Source organism: Lepidochelys olivacea (assembly GCF_965140295.1).
Source record: "Lepidochelys olivacea isolate rLepOli2 genome assembly, chromosome: 7".
Lineage (NCBI taxonomy): Eukaryota > Metazoa > Chordata > Testudines > Cheloniidae > Lepidochelys > Lepidochelys olivacea.
In genome coordinates this window covers 19066245-19080223 of record NC_140417.1, presented here as the reverse complement: position 1 = coordinate 19080223, position 13979 = coordinate 19066245, and the positions used below count along the sequence as shown (strand labels likewise).

General features: G+C 41.4%; 2 protein-coding genes across 3 annotated transcripts in view; one reads left to right on the top strand and one right to left on the bottom strand.

Annotated features, from left to right (window-relative positions):
* The first annotated feature begins 2098 nt into the window (after positions 1-2098).
* On the top strand, positions 2099-6741 carry RPL32 (ribosomal protein L32). The gene is made up of 4 exons (XM_084634010.1): positions 2099-2250; positions 3610-3710; positions 4005-4186; positions 6561-6741. The coding sequence occupies exons 2-4, from the start codon at positions 3615-3617 to the stop codon at positions 6688-6690; spliced, it is 408 nt and encodes a 135-aa protein (XP_084490136.1). The 5' UTR covers positions 2099-2250; positions 3610-3614; the 3' UTR covers positions 6691-6741.
* A 1025-nt stretch (positions 6742-7766) lies between these two features.
* LOC311523724 (cullin-associated NEDD8-dissociated protein 1-like) overlaps positions 7767-13979 on the bottom strand; it is a 42313-nt gene continuing 36100 nt past the window's right edge. For both annotated transcript variants that reach the window (XM_084634007.1, XM_084634006.1), the window contains 2 exons: positions 10671-10778; positions 7767-9299 (listed from right to left, as the gene is read on the bottom strand). In XM_084634007.1, the coding sequence (XP_084490133.1) occupies positions 9072-9299; positions 10671-10778 (336 nt within the window). In that variant the 3' untranslated portion in view covers positions 7767-9071. The remainder of the gene's footprint in view (positions 9300-10670; positions 10779-13979) is intronic.

The window sequence follows — 13979 nt, the reverse complement described above, 5'->3', positions numbered from 1 at the left end:
ATAAAGATCAAGGTTGTTTTTTACATTAAGTGATGGCTTTATTCATAAAATACAATGTACATGATGGATTTTTTTTTTTAAAAAAAAGATCTGCTCTAAGAATGATCTTGGAAAAGGTCACTGGCCTGTGCTGTGTAAGAGGTCAGAGTAGATGATCACAATGGCCCCTTCTGGCCTTTGAACATATGAAACAATAAATGGGTTTATTCAAATTGTTAAATCACTAGTCACATTGGAAACTTTCAGAGTTTAAAATTCTAACGGTGATGTCTGCTGAGCAGGTTGAATGCACCTAGTTCATTGCTGAGTGACCCAAGTAAAATTCAAGAGAATGCGCCAGCATGTGTTAATACTGATTGGGCTTGAGTGGAACGTTAACTGGCGATCAGCAGCACTGCTGGGGAGATTTGGGACCAGGAGCAAATGACCAGTGGTGTACTGCTATTTTAACAGAAAATTACAAAGTATAACATCCCAAGAGATCCCAGAGTGCTTTGCAGGCATCATCTGCTACTACTGAAATGCACCAGCAAGCAGGTTGGTGTGGTAGTCTTTACAACTTCTCAGTCTGTGCTCCTCAAATAACCCCTGCTCCATACAGAGCTTAAAGCCATAATTAGGGCCCCCTTTATGCAGATACTGAACATTAAGCACAAGAGTAGTCCCATTAACTTCCAGGAGTCTACTCAGGAGTTTAAAGTTAAAACAGATACATAGGTGCTTGCAAGACTGGAACCTAGAACTAGAATATCTCGACAGGAGAGGATAGAGATAGGATCTTACAAAAATATGATAGAATCCTCAAACAAGCTTAGCAAGGGTATAAATGGGATTCTGAAGGAAAAGATATAAACAGATAAAATATGTTCCCAAAGACTTGATATACCATTGAAAGCTTTAAGAACATTCTAGTCCCAAGGTTCTCTAAAAGTACATCCACTTAACAGAGCCCCACTTGAGTCCCTGTTTAGAATCCATTGATTCATTTCATTTTATGGTTTAGCCCTATCACAGTAGGTACCTGGACCTCCTAGGTGCATGCCATAAGAGAGGCAGCAAACTACCTCCTGTGGCCCTATGGACTTATAGGGTAGCCATATAGGGTAACCTCACCCTAAAGTAAAATTATTAGAAAAATACCAATTTCTTCCTTTGCTGGTAACCTGTAGTGACTGTCAAATTATCCCAAAGCCTATTTTTAGGAAGGGAACTAAGGGATACATTTTAAAAACTAGAATTGCAAGGGCAATGTAGGAACACAGAATGCAGTTATTGTACCTAGATTTGGTTATATCCTCAGGGTGAAGAGCTAGTCTTGTCATAAGTGCCAGGTGGTTTTTAATCACCAGGGCAGCCAAAACTTCCCAGCTTAGTTTTACATCCTGTCCAGAAATATTACTAATTGCATGATCCACTTAGATCCAGTTGCAGGAGGACTGAAACCTAAGTAAAACGCAGAAAATTAAACATTGCCTACAGGGAGAGCTTTGAGAAAAACACCACAGTTTGTGACCTGTGATAAAAACAGCAAAAGTTGACAACACTAGCAAGAAACAGACATTTAAGAAATATTTTATCTGGAAACTTCCCCAAAAACCTAAGAAAAATACTTTATATTAATAGAAAATACATCGTGAAGAGTTGCTATGGGTATCTCTATTAGTATTACATTATTATAAAATATTGATTTTGTAAAGCAACATTTTATGCAACCAACAATCCATATTTGGAGCTTTGTTACCTGACAATTTCCCTTGAAGACGCAGGAAAAAAACAGTGTTAATTAAATGAAAAAAGTAAATAAATTAATACAGGCAAAAAAGCTCAGTAATCTGCCCTTGGGTGCCATGTGGCATCAAATCTGCAGTATCCGAAACCTGCCACTAGATGGCCCTCAGACAGTTGTATCAGTACTGGCGGAAGTAGCTTCATTCTCGCTCCTCTGGCAGTTGCCGATGCCGTTGACGGAAGTTGTTTGGGACAGGTCCTGGCAGATTATAGTTGCTATTATTGTAGAAAAACTACGAGTCATTTTAACAACTGTTATGCTCTGAAATAAATACTCTTTGGTCTTCATCTAACCAGCGTAGTTATCACGGTTAGGAGGCTGGTTCAGATTCCCCCTTTCTGGGTCGTGATCAGGGATCTGGCCTGCCAGGACCTTCAGGAGTCACCTCATCAGCCCGCGCGCTCTTCCGCTCGCTCTCTCTCAGCGGCGCTGCCTCTCAGGGTGGCCGCCATTACCAACTGGTAAGTCCCGCGCCCGGCCGGATCCGTCGCCATCGGTGCCTGGGGGACCTGCTAGCCTGGCCCTGCAGTCTCCCGAGGCCCGTTGGCGGCCCCCTGCTTTAGCGCGCCGGGGTATTTCCCGGCGGGGGTGGATTATTGCGGCCGCGGAGCCCAGGCCGCGGAGCCGGGTTCGGGATCCAGGGAAAGGGGGGTTGGCGAGCTTGGGGCTGTGGGGGGCCGCGCCGGGAGGGGCGAGTTCTGGGCTCCGCGGCCGAAGGGGTGGCCTCGCTCGCCGGCCCTGGGGGAAAGCAGGGAGTAGAGCAGGCGACCCCCCGGCGCTGGTGACCGGAGCTTTCTTCCTTCTCCCCGCTCTGGGCCAGACGGGGGCGGGGTTCTCTGAATTCTGGGGGCGCCGGGGCTGCAGCTTGGGGAAGCGGGGCATTGTCCCCCCCACCCCCGCAGGGGCTCCAGCGTCGCCTCGGCTGCGCGCCTGGAAACCCGGTAGCAAGAGAACTGCTTGGGGCGTGGGGGAGCGAGGCGTAATGGAAACCTACAAACCAGCACAAGGGCTTGGCTGTAGGATCCCCCCCAAATGCCCTCCTCCCTCTGAGTGGCAATTTACTCACACGAGTGATGGCCGCGCGGTCACTCATCTACTCTCTTTATACTACTGTGCTGAACATCCTAGCTGAGCATCGTTCACCGGTAGTCAACCAAGATCGCACTGGAAATCCCAATTTAAAGTGGTTGCATAAGCCTCTGTGTTGGCCAGTGGAAGTGGGAGCCTTGCTGTGGGTAAGGGAAAGCCCTTGAGGGTCAATGCTAGAGGGAGTTATTGCATTGCATAGGAGAAACCAAAAAGTTCTTCAATGGACAACTCAAGTTGAAATAGCATCTGCTGAGGTGATGCTGAAGAGCTCTAGCTGGGATGGGGTGCAAGATTATATTTTCTTTTCTAGTTTGTATGGAATGGAGACTAGTACGTGCTGCAAGGATGGCTTTTTGACTCAGCAGTTTGGGCACAAATTGGAAGGAGTCCAGCAACAACCACAGAATTGGGAGGATGGGCAGGATCATTTGGGAATTAAGCTCCTAAAAACATCTTGTTGAAGGTCTACATGACTTGCAAAGACATTTTATTCCCAAATAATTTTGACTTGTGTGAGCAAAATGGGACCTCCCCGGGACCGCATCTGGAGAGCTTTCAGTACTCTTCCAGCTTCGGAAGCAGGAGGGAGAACTACTGCAGAGGAATACCCATTCCATTACTAGCTTTGGAAGTGGCTAGTTAATGGAAGGCAATCTGCTACAGGTTTGGTTGAGATAACTTATTGCCATCTTGTTTTGTGTTCTTTCTTATCCCTGTTTTATCTATTTTAGACACCATGCCTGCCCTCCGACCCCTGGTGAAACCTAAGATCGTCAAGAAGAGAACCAAGAAGTTCATCCGCCATCAATCGGATCGCTATGTCAAGATCAAGGTATGCATCCCTCTGACCAAAAAAAAAATTGGAGTGTTTAAATCTTAAAGTCTGAGGCGTGATTATATTTAGGAGCTGTTATGAAGTAAAACATAAAAAGTACCTTTAATTATCAAGAATCAGAAATGTGGATTTTCTTTAATAACACTATGGTAGAGGTTCCTTGCAGATGTGCTTGTAATGTTGTAGGATGAGAAATTTTTGAATGAAAAAGACCACGTCCACCCTGAATCTTTGCATTTATTCTTCATGATTGTGCAATTGTATTCTTAAAACTTCCGTGCATTTCCCTAGCGCAACTGGCGTAAACCAAGAGGTATCGATAACCGAGCTCGCAGGAGGTTCAAGGGCCAAATCTTGATGCCCAACATTGGCTATGGTAGCAATAGAAAGACGAAACATATGCTGCCCACCGGATTCAAAAAGTTTTTGGTCCACAATGTCAAAGAACTTGAGGTGCTGATGATGAGTAACAAGTAAGTTGGGAAAGATCTCTTAACCTACCCTGGTATTCTGTGATGCAGGTTTACACTTCAGTTCTGTTGTAATTTTGTGATCAAAATCAAGGTTCTCAAGGGGCGGGGTGGGGAGCAGGAGTCCGGGCAGGTTGCAAGGGAGGGGAGAGATCTAGTGAAATAGTTAGAAACTGCTAGATTTTTAAGCCCGAGTGAGATGATCTGTTCTCTCTTTCTCCTGCCTTTGCCTCTTGCTGGAGCTACTCCCTCTTCTTGCCCATCTATACCATGCTTTGCTCCCAGGAAGCACCATGCCGTTATTCAGGGCCTTGGCTCATTGGAGCCTCAATCATGTTTGGAGGCCTTTGAACACTACTGACCTATGAATAAGAGGATGAACATGTAGTCCTGCTTGTCAAAGTATTTGACTCCTTGACATTTCTAAGTGGAACTTTACTGGAGCAGAATGTGGGAGGGGATGAAACTAAACTAGCCCTACCCCGCAACTGCTCTAACTACCCTTGTACAGCATTCCTGTCCCTCAGCAATATCAACTTGCTGACCAGCCTTCACCCTCCAACTCAAAACCAAGCCATGGTTTCTTGCTGTTCCTGTAATACCACAGTTCTTTTTCGAACACCAAAGGACTGTAAGATTTGACCATAAAGGATTTTGGGAATTGAGGTTAAAAATCAAGGTTGTATTTGAGTTTTGGGGTCCTAGGTGGAGAGAGGTTGAGAACACCTTGATTAAAAACAGAATCTTGGCTGTACCTGCCTTCTTGTTTCCCCTTCAATCATGTCCTCTTCCTGGGATGTTAAACATTCTATTTAAGTACAGTGCATCGTCTTCAGCCTTTAGGAGAAGATCATTTTATGATCAAACATTCAAAGGCTAGAAGTAATTTTGACCTTTGATTAAACAAACCCTAAACTCTGCTTTTTGTAGATTGATCTTATTCCTGTGAGACAGGTTTCCTGAGTAACTACATTATAGAACCATAAAAATGTAGGGTGGAGGGGCCCTGGAGAAGTCGTGTAGTCCTCACTAACTAGTGCTGAGCAGGACCAAGTATAGAGAAACCACTGTCAGGAAAGGCCTAGTTAATCTGTTCTTTAAAAATTCCAGTGATGGGGATACAACAACCTTCCTTTTAACTTATTTCAGTACTTAAACTTATTAACTGTAACGATAGCTAAGTATCATGATTTGGTTTTAATATCACATCAAAGTCAGGGTCTGCTTTGGCAATGTGCTGAATATTTCAATGTCTACAAACTGCTGCAGCAGCATCCTAGGAAATAGTACTAGGCAGATGGATTTACTTTCATTAACTTGACATTTAGGTGCTGGAAAGACAGTATTGATTTAGGAATCATGTGTTTGCATTTTTCTTAATATAATATTTGCTAAAAATTGCACAAGCAGAAGATCATAGGCATATGTACTAGCTAATAGAGGCTTTATAAAATGTCAAACTTAATTGTTTAAACAGTCACCTTTTACCCTTGTAAATGCATCTGACTTTTGTGTATTGTAGGAAACCTATTTGGTCCCTGGTATATTTTGAATTGCATTTTCTCACTACCGATTACATTTTGCTGTAACTAAACTGAGCTGGAATTATCGGTGGTAGGGCCTGAGTTGCAACTGGCATGAGTGGATGCAACTTAAATGTTTTCATTGGATCTGTGCTGCCTTATTCCAGCAGTAACTTGACCCTAGGATGTTATAGGGATAATGCAGAGAAATGGGATCAGGAGAAGAAAATGCAGTTGACATTTGAAGAAGAGAACTGTAGACAGTTCGGTAGCAGAGATGGGGAGTGTGTTGCTACTTGGGATCAGGAAGCTGGTACTAATATCATGTGATTTGACACACTGTCCTACTACAAGAGTTCATCTACTGCAGTAGACAGATGAGAAAGGAAACGAAGTGCAAGTGGAATGTTTGTGGGCTGTTAAACTTGTAGATTTTGCTAAAATACCAGCTTAAAACCTAAACTGATCTTTAATTAACATGGTGTTTCAGAATTTAGATTTAATGTTTACATTCAAATTTAAGCCTATTTAGTCCTAGTTATAAATAGTCCAGAAGAATGTTGCAGAGGAGTGTCTCACAAGAGGCACTGTGTACACTTTAAGCTGTTTATTTCTAACTGCCTGAATCATTAATTCTCATTGGACACCAATTAATGCTATATTTGGTTCTTCAAATATTTATTTTTACTTAGAGCTGCTTGCTTGTTCTTTCCCAACAGAATGCATGCACACTTAACTCAATGTTTCCATTCTTGTGTTGCTTAAAGGGGGAGATCTTTTTTCCTAGACTGTGAATTGAATATTGGCCTGCTTTATGCTGCTGAAATATTGATTCTCTATCCATATTTTAATAGGTCTTATTGTGCAGAGATTGCTCACAATGTTTCCTCCAAGAACCGCAAGGTAATTGTAGAGCGAGCAGCTCAGCTTGCTATCAAGATCACCAATCCAAATGCCAGACTGCGCAGTGAGGAAAATGAATAAATGGGCTCCTCCTTTGTGTAACTGTATTTAATAAAATACAAAAATCCACAATGTGGTGGTGTGTGTTGAATGGTTGTATTAAGTCTTTATCAGACCAGATATCAATAAAGCTGATCTCCCTATAAAATACTAGTGAAAAAGTGAGATTAAAGGCAGACTGAGTGTGTCAGTTTTCCCTTGGTGCTGTTCTTAAAAAGATGGAGGGAAGGAACTGCACTATAACTATGGTGTGAAGTTGCACTGGTACTGAATTAGTCTTTTTCATAGTGTAAGTGTAGAAAGCTTATTGACTTCAAAATGAGGCTGCTAATGTGGGGGGAGGGGCTACTATACTCAGTACTGTTACACTTTGGCTAGAGCATTTCTAAACTGCCTGTTCACTTCCTGTTCCATGGGGGGTGGAGAAACTATACGGAGCATGTTGAATTTAAATACAGTAAGAAGCTGAAAAGGGAATGGGAGCACAGCACCCCTTGAATTGCCCCACTGCTCCTTCTGTTAAGGAACACTAATATTCCAGGAAGTATAGTAGTACACCATGCTGTATGGTTAAGACTAGTATAAATATTCCTGATTTGGGCACTTGCCTGCAATCTTAGCAAGTTCTTGTAGTTAAGAAGTTTGGAAGTATGCATTCAAAAAAGTGTATAGCTTTTTTTTTTAAAATTGAGTGATGCTGCACCTCTATACTGTGTATAGATGACTTGCATCCATTAACAGGTATTATTCTTTGCTAGTAGAGTGAATACACCTAATGCTTTAGAGCAAAGTAAAGATTCTGCTCTAACTACAAGATGGGATACCTGCACCTGAAGCTTGCAGTGTTGGAGCATAGCATCTGGAATGCAATCTTCAGAGAATTATTTCCTCTTCCTGAATGTAGGGGACATCACTCATTTTGCGTTTACTTAATAATAGTAAAGGAATAAGCCTTTTTAATGGTCTTCTGAAATGTCACCTGAATACATATCCCTACACTAGTTTGAGGGGCAGGGACTAAGAGCAGCATAGCTAAAATGCTGTGGTTGACTAAATGTGTTTTACTTCTATTAAATATTGAAGTAGAGGAGCAGATACAGCTTCAAAAATACATCTTTATTTTCCTAGGATGCCACTTGTACCAAGTGGAAAGGTCTCACTCTGCACTGTGAATAGGACAGTTAAAATGTTTCACACTAACCACTCGGTCAAAAACAGGAAATGAAAGATTACAAATCCATGGCTGCAAGAAGTATTATGGCTTCATTCTCTGGTTTGCCATTACTCCATCTGTTATTCCTGTTACAGAATTTTCCCTGTGCAGGGCAGGATTTGAGCAAGACAACTAATGACAATAAGTTCTTGTATGGTGTGCAAAAGAGCTAATTTACATTCATGCAACTTCATAGTTGCCCTATACTATTTCACTAGATATCTGATACCAGAATACTGAAGGCAGGTCTCTTCTACAGCAGTATGCTGTATTTCTTCAGTTCTACTGACTATAATTCGGAATACATCAATGCTTTGGTGTCTGACAGTCACAGCCAAGCGTCTAGTTACCCAGTGGAACGCTGCTGGTAACTTAATGCAGGAAAAGACTGGTGCATATATAAAAATTAAATACTTTTTGTGGAAAATTTAAAACATGCCATTCTATTTTGGAAGACTTTTGTTACTTTGTACAGTACAAAGTTCTTGCTTTGCCTTTTGCTGCCATAAATTAGAATATCAAAATAGAATTTAGCTACAATGAAAACCTGTAAAGCTTGAAAGATAAATTCTGCTCAAGTGCAGTTTATAGTAAACACAGTTAATATCTTAGTGTAGGGTATCTTTCAATTTTGAAAAACAGGGCAGGGGTACTGCCACTTAACTCGTTCTGAGTTTCAGGACATTTGCTCTTAAATTTTTAACTAATGTTGTCTAGTGAAAAGGATAGACCTTCTGCAGACAAGTTATTTTGGATAGAAATGCATGTGTAATGGCAAAAAATGAAAACTAAATTGCCTTTAAACTACTGTCCTTATTCAAAATGATAGTGCAAGAAGTCCTACAACAGGGGGAAACTTCCAAGAGACAGTTTCTATTTTTTTAGTAAAGAATTGTAATAAGTGTAGATAGCCTCACTTAAGCCCTTTAATAACATGCTGAATAATTTAATACTTGTTTTTCACTCCCTTTGCAGCACACAGCCCTTTTAACCTTAGTCTCATTGCCAACTTATAATTTAATCAGAAGTCTGACTCTTGTAGCTGAACTAGCTGTCATTTTCTTAAAACACATCACCTTTTTTTTAAGCTAGGCCAGCTTTGAGACATTCTTCTTCCTGCCTATGCAGCATCTGTTTCAATTCTTGTTGTGGGGGGAGGAGAGTGATATGGGAAAGGATACAGAGGACTTTAATTCATATCCATTGATTCTGTGGTAGGTAATGAAGCTGAATCCTTCTGAATGCTTTCATAGAGTGAAGCCATTTCAGGATTGGCTCTGATTTGAGAAGCAAATTCAGCCATCACTGGACTTTTCTCTACTTCAGGGATGGTTAGTAGAGCAGCTACTGCCCTCATCGCTGACCGTTTCAGTTCATCCTGCTTTTCAAATTCCTGTTTCACCGAACCAGCTTTTACCTAAAAAATTTAAAACACTGCCCTTAAATGGGGTCTGGAAAAGGATGAACATACACACGAGGACTGTACACAGTCAAAGTGAGAGACAGGTGGGATATTTTCTAACTGGAGAGGAATTCATGGTGTTTTTCAAAAGCAATCCATGTGGACATAACTGATTTGAGAGAGATCAGAATTAAACTGACAATGAGCATTGTTGAAAATGCCCACAGTAGTTGTACTTTATCATTATGATTATGAACATGTATTCACAAAAGGCTATTTCTGCCTTGATACCTACACACCTCCATTAGCAAGTGCTATATAGATACATCAGTTTAAGTTACACATCTAAAATAATAAATTCTAGGTACAGTACAATACACCTGGACAAACTAATCAACAAAACTAAATTTCCTATTGGCAGCCCATGTGACTAGGTATTCGTGACCTCAATTATAATTGCTCCACCTATATGTGAAGTTAATACTATTACATGAAATCTAGTAGCTGTGGTTACTGTTTCACTGCTTGGTTTTAATGTTTCTTCACCGTAAAGTCTATAGTTAGGTAAAAAGGGCAACTAAACATCACTCTGCTATATGCATGCTGAATACTTTCCTGAAAATAAATTTGCTCTATATTAGTTCTTTTTACACCTGCAAAGCCAACACAGTTATGGGAGAGGGAGCGGGATTCTATTGTGGCTTGCACATCAGCAGAGCTGTTAGAGTTCCTATTGTAGAATAGGAGTTACGGTTTGCAACATGCAAGTTGAAAGGACCAGAGTGACTTTGCAGGGATGGCGGTTTGAAAACCCATCCTTTTATTTAATAACTGAGCAAGTCTGATCTAGAAAATATTTCAAAGCCCATAAACATGGAACATCACATTATTTTTAGTCATTTTTTAAAGAGCAGAACCACAATTGAAGTCTCAAAACTAAAGTGATCTTGAGTGCTATTTACTGCAAGTATGGAAATAAGCAAACTGTGATTTAAGTAGGTTGAACTTAACCTCAAGACCACAGTACAATTTATTATTTTAAATATTTTCTGCAAAGTTCTAGTTTTTAAGAACTTCTGACAAATTCTATTCCATAACAAATATTTTAGATATTGCATGCCCCAAATTGGCTCATTTTCAGCAAGTTCTGACAAATGGTCTAAGGCACCATACCTTTCAGAAACATTTAATTCTTGTTTTATTACAAATGTGAAATTCTTGCTTTTACCAGGTATTAAGACCCAGACTACAGTGCCAAAGCAATGGTGCTGTAGACTTTCGAGATCTTGGAAAATCTCTATTGCACACACAAGCATAGTACTGACTTTTTTCCAAAATTGCAGACACTCAACATATCTGATAACTGAAGCTTTCATTTAATCTTACCTTAGTAGAACAGGTTGCCCGCAGGGGTTCAATCAATCGCTCTAGTCTTTGTAGAACTGCATTAGGACACAGCGTGGACAGTCGAGCCAGCATGATGAAAGTCAACATCTAGAGGATTTTTTTAAAAGGTTGATTTAAAATTTCTCAGATCCCCATCGAACCCAGAACCCTTCTATCAAGTCCCCATGTACTCTACTGCAACAATTTCAGGCAGAAATCACTGCATCACGTTGCATTGTTCTCTGTTGGACAGTTTTCTTTGCACTCATAAGGGGTATGTCTTTTAGACAAAAGAAAGGCTTTGATTCTAGAAAATAAGTATGCATCAAATTCCAAAGCATTACAGAATACACAGGGCCCTTCTGAGTATTTAAAAACAGAGGTCAAATCCTGCAACCCTTAAGACTTCTCTCATGCAAAATCTTTTTACATCAGTGGGTGTTTTGCCCCACTGAGTACTACAGGATCTGTCCCTCAGCAGAAGTCAAATTTGAAGGGGGCCAGAGGGAAAAGATAGTCGTACTCTTACACACTTTGCCTATAAGAGATACCAGTGATAGTAAATTGAGAGTAGACCAGCCCTAAAAGAATAACAGAAGGATCAAAAACTGTTCAGATGTTCATATGTACGGCTTGAACTACATATCGTTCAAATGGTAAAACTAATGAGGACAGAGCTGTTTACATAAGCGTAGCTTATTTCTAAAAAGCTGTACCAGTCTGAGCATTTTATTCTAGTACAATTGCATCCACACAAAATTCACAGATTTCAAAGCAGGAAGGGACCACTGTGATCATCTACTCTGACTTCCTGTATAACATAGACCATAGAACTTACCCAAAATAATTCCAAAAGTGTATCTTTTAGAAAAGACATACAATTTGGATTTAAAATGGTCATTGATAGAGAATCCACCACAACCCTGGGTAAATTGTTCCAATGGTTACTCTCATTGTTAAAAATGTATGCCTTATTTCTAGTCTGAATTTGTCTAGCTTCAACTTTCAGCCACTGGATCGCATTATACACCTCTATCCCGATATATCATGGTGCTCGGGAGACAAAAAAAAAAAAAAATCTCACCGCATTATAGGTGAGACCGCTTTATATCGAACTTGCTTTGGCTCCCCTGTTCCTTGTTCCCTGACTGCCCCCTCCAGAGACCCCCATCCCTAATCATCCCAGTACTCCACCACCCTGCTCCCTGTCCCCTGACTGCGCCAACCCCTATCCACACCCCCCATCCCCTGACAGACACTCACTGGCAATGGCGGAAAGCGGAGCAACGTAGCCCCAGCCCACTCCACTCCGTCACCTCCCAGCCGCAGCCCTCAGCTTCCTGCCACTGGTGAGTGCGGGGAGGTTGGGGAAAGGACGCCCCCCACACGTGGCTGGAAGTGGAGTGCCGTGACTGGGAGCTGACGGAGTGGAGCGGGCTGGGGCTGGGTTGCTCCGCTGCCAGTGAGTGGTGGTGGTAGAGGGAATCCCTTCCCCCAAGCCCTCTCCCCCGAGCGAGACGGCTGGGGCCGGGCGAGGGAAGCGGAGCGGGCTACTCCCGGCCCCCCACTACTCCCCCGGGCTACTCTGGGACTGCAGGGCTCCCAAATGTGCCCTCCCACAGCTCCTGCCTCCCAGACCCTGGAGGGGAAGGGGGAAGAGCCCCTGGACACCCTTAACATGCTGCTCAGAGCAGCGTGTTGGAGCTTTACTACGCTGTATGCGAACCCGCATTATATTAGGATAAAGGTGTACTTTTCTAGATTGAAGAGTCCATTATCAAATATTTGTTCCCCATGTAGGTACTTATAGACTGTAATCAAGTCACCCATTAACCCTCTCTTTGTTAAACTAAATAGATTGAACTCCTTGAGTCTGTATCACTATAGGCATGTTTTCTAATCTTTTAATCATTCTCGTGGCTCTTCTCTGAACCGTGTCCAATTTTTCAGCATCCTTCCTGAACTGTGAGTGCCAGAACAGAACACAGTATTTCAGCAGCTGGTCACACCAGTGACAAATACAGAGATAAAACAACCTCTCTACTCCTACTCAAGATTCCCGTTTATGTATCCAAGGATCACATTAGCTCTTTTAGCAACAGCTTCACACTTGCAGCTCACGTTCAGCTGATCTACCATGACCTCCAAATCTTTTACTGAGTCACTGCTTCCCAAGATAGGGTCTTCCACCCTATAAGTAAGGCCCACATTCTTTGTCCCTAGGTGTATACATTTAACCGTATTAAAAATACATGTTGTTTGCTTGTGTCTAGTTTACCAAGCAATCCAGATCACTCTGAATCAGTGACCTATCCTCTTCATTATTTACCGCTCCTTCGAATGTCATCTGCAAACTTCATCAGTGATAATTTTAGGTTTTCTCTCAGGTCACTGATAAAAATGTTAAGTAGAGTAGGGCCAAGAACAGACCCCTCTGGGACCTCCCACTGGAAACAAACCCACTCGCCAATTCCCTGTTTACAGTAAGATTTTAAGACCTATCAGTCCATTTAATTTGAGCCATGTTAATTTTATATCGTTACAGTTTTTTAATCAAAATGTCATGCAGTACCAAGTCAAATGCCTTCCAGATGCTAAGTATATTACATCAACACTATTACCTTTATCAACTAAACTTGTAATCTACCAAAAAGGTATCAAGTTAATTTGACAGGTTCTATTTTCCATTAATTTATATCGATTGACATTAAATTTTATTACTTTCCTTTAATTCTTTATTAATCGAGTCCCATATCAGCTGCTCATTATCTGGCCCAGGATCAATGTCAGACTGACAGGCCCATAATTACCCAGGTCATCTTGTTTACCCTTTTGAAAAATTGGAACAACATTAGTATTTTTTCCAGTCTTCTGGAACTTCCCCAGTGTTCCAAGGCTTATTGAAAATCAACATTACCATCCAGTGAGCTCCACAGCCAGCTCTTTAAAACTCTTTACAAGTTATCTGGGCCTGCTGATTTCAAAATGTCTGACTTTAGAAGCTGCTGTTTAACATCCTCCAGAGATACTAGAGGAAGAGAGCGTCACCATCGTATGATGAGGCAATCTGTTTTTTCCCCCTCAGATACAGAACAGAAATATTTATTAAACACTTCTGTCTTTTCTGCAATATTATTGAGAACTATCATTTCCGCCTAGTAATGGACCAGTACTATTGTCAGAATTATTTTTGTTCCTCATATACTTAAAATACTCTCTCTTATGGTCCTTAATTCTGCTGGCAATAGATTTCTCCTGCCCCTTTGCTTCCCTTATACATTTTCTACAATTCCTAGCTTCTGATTTATA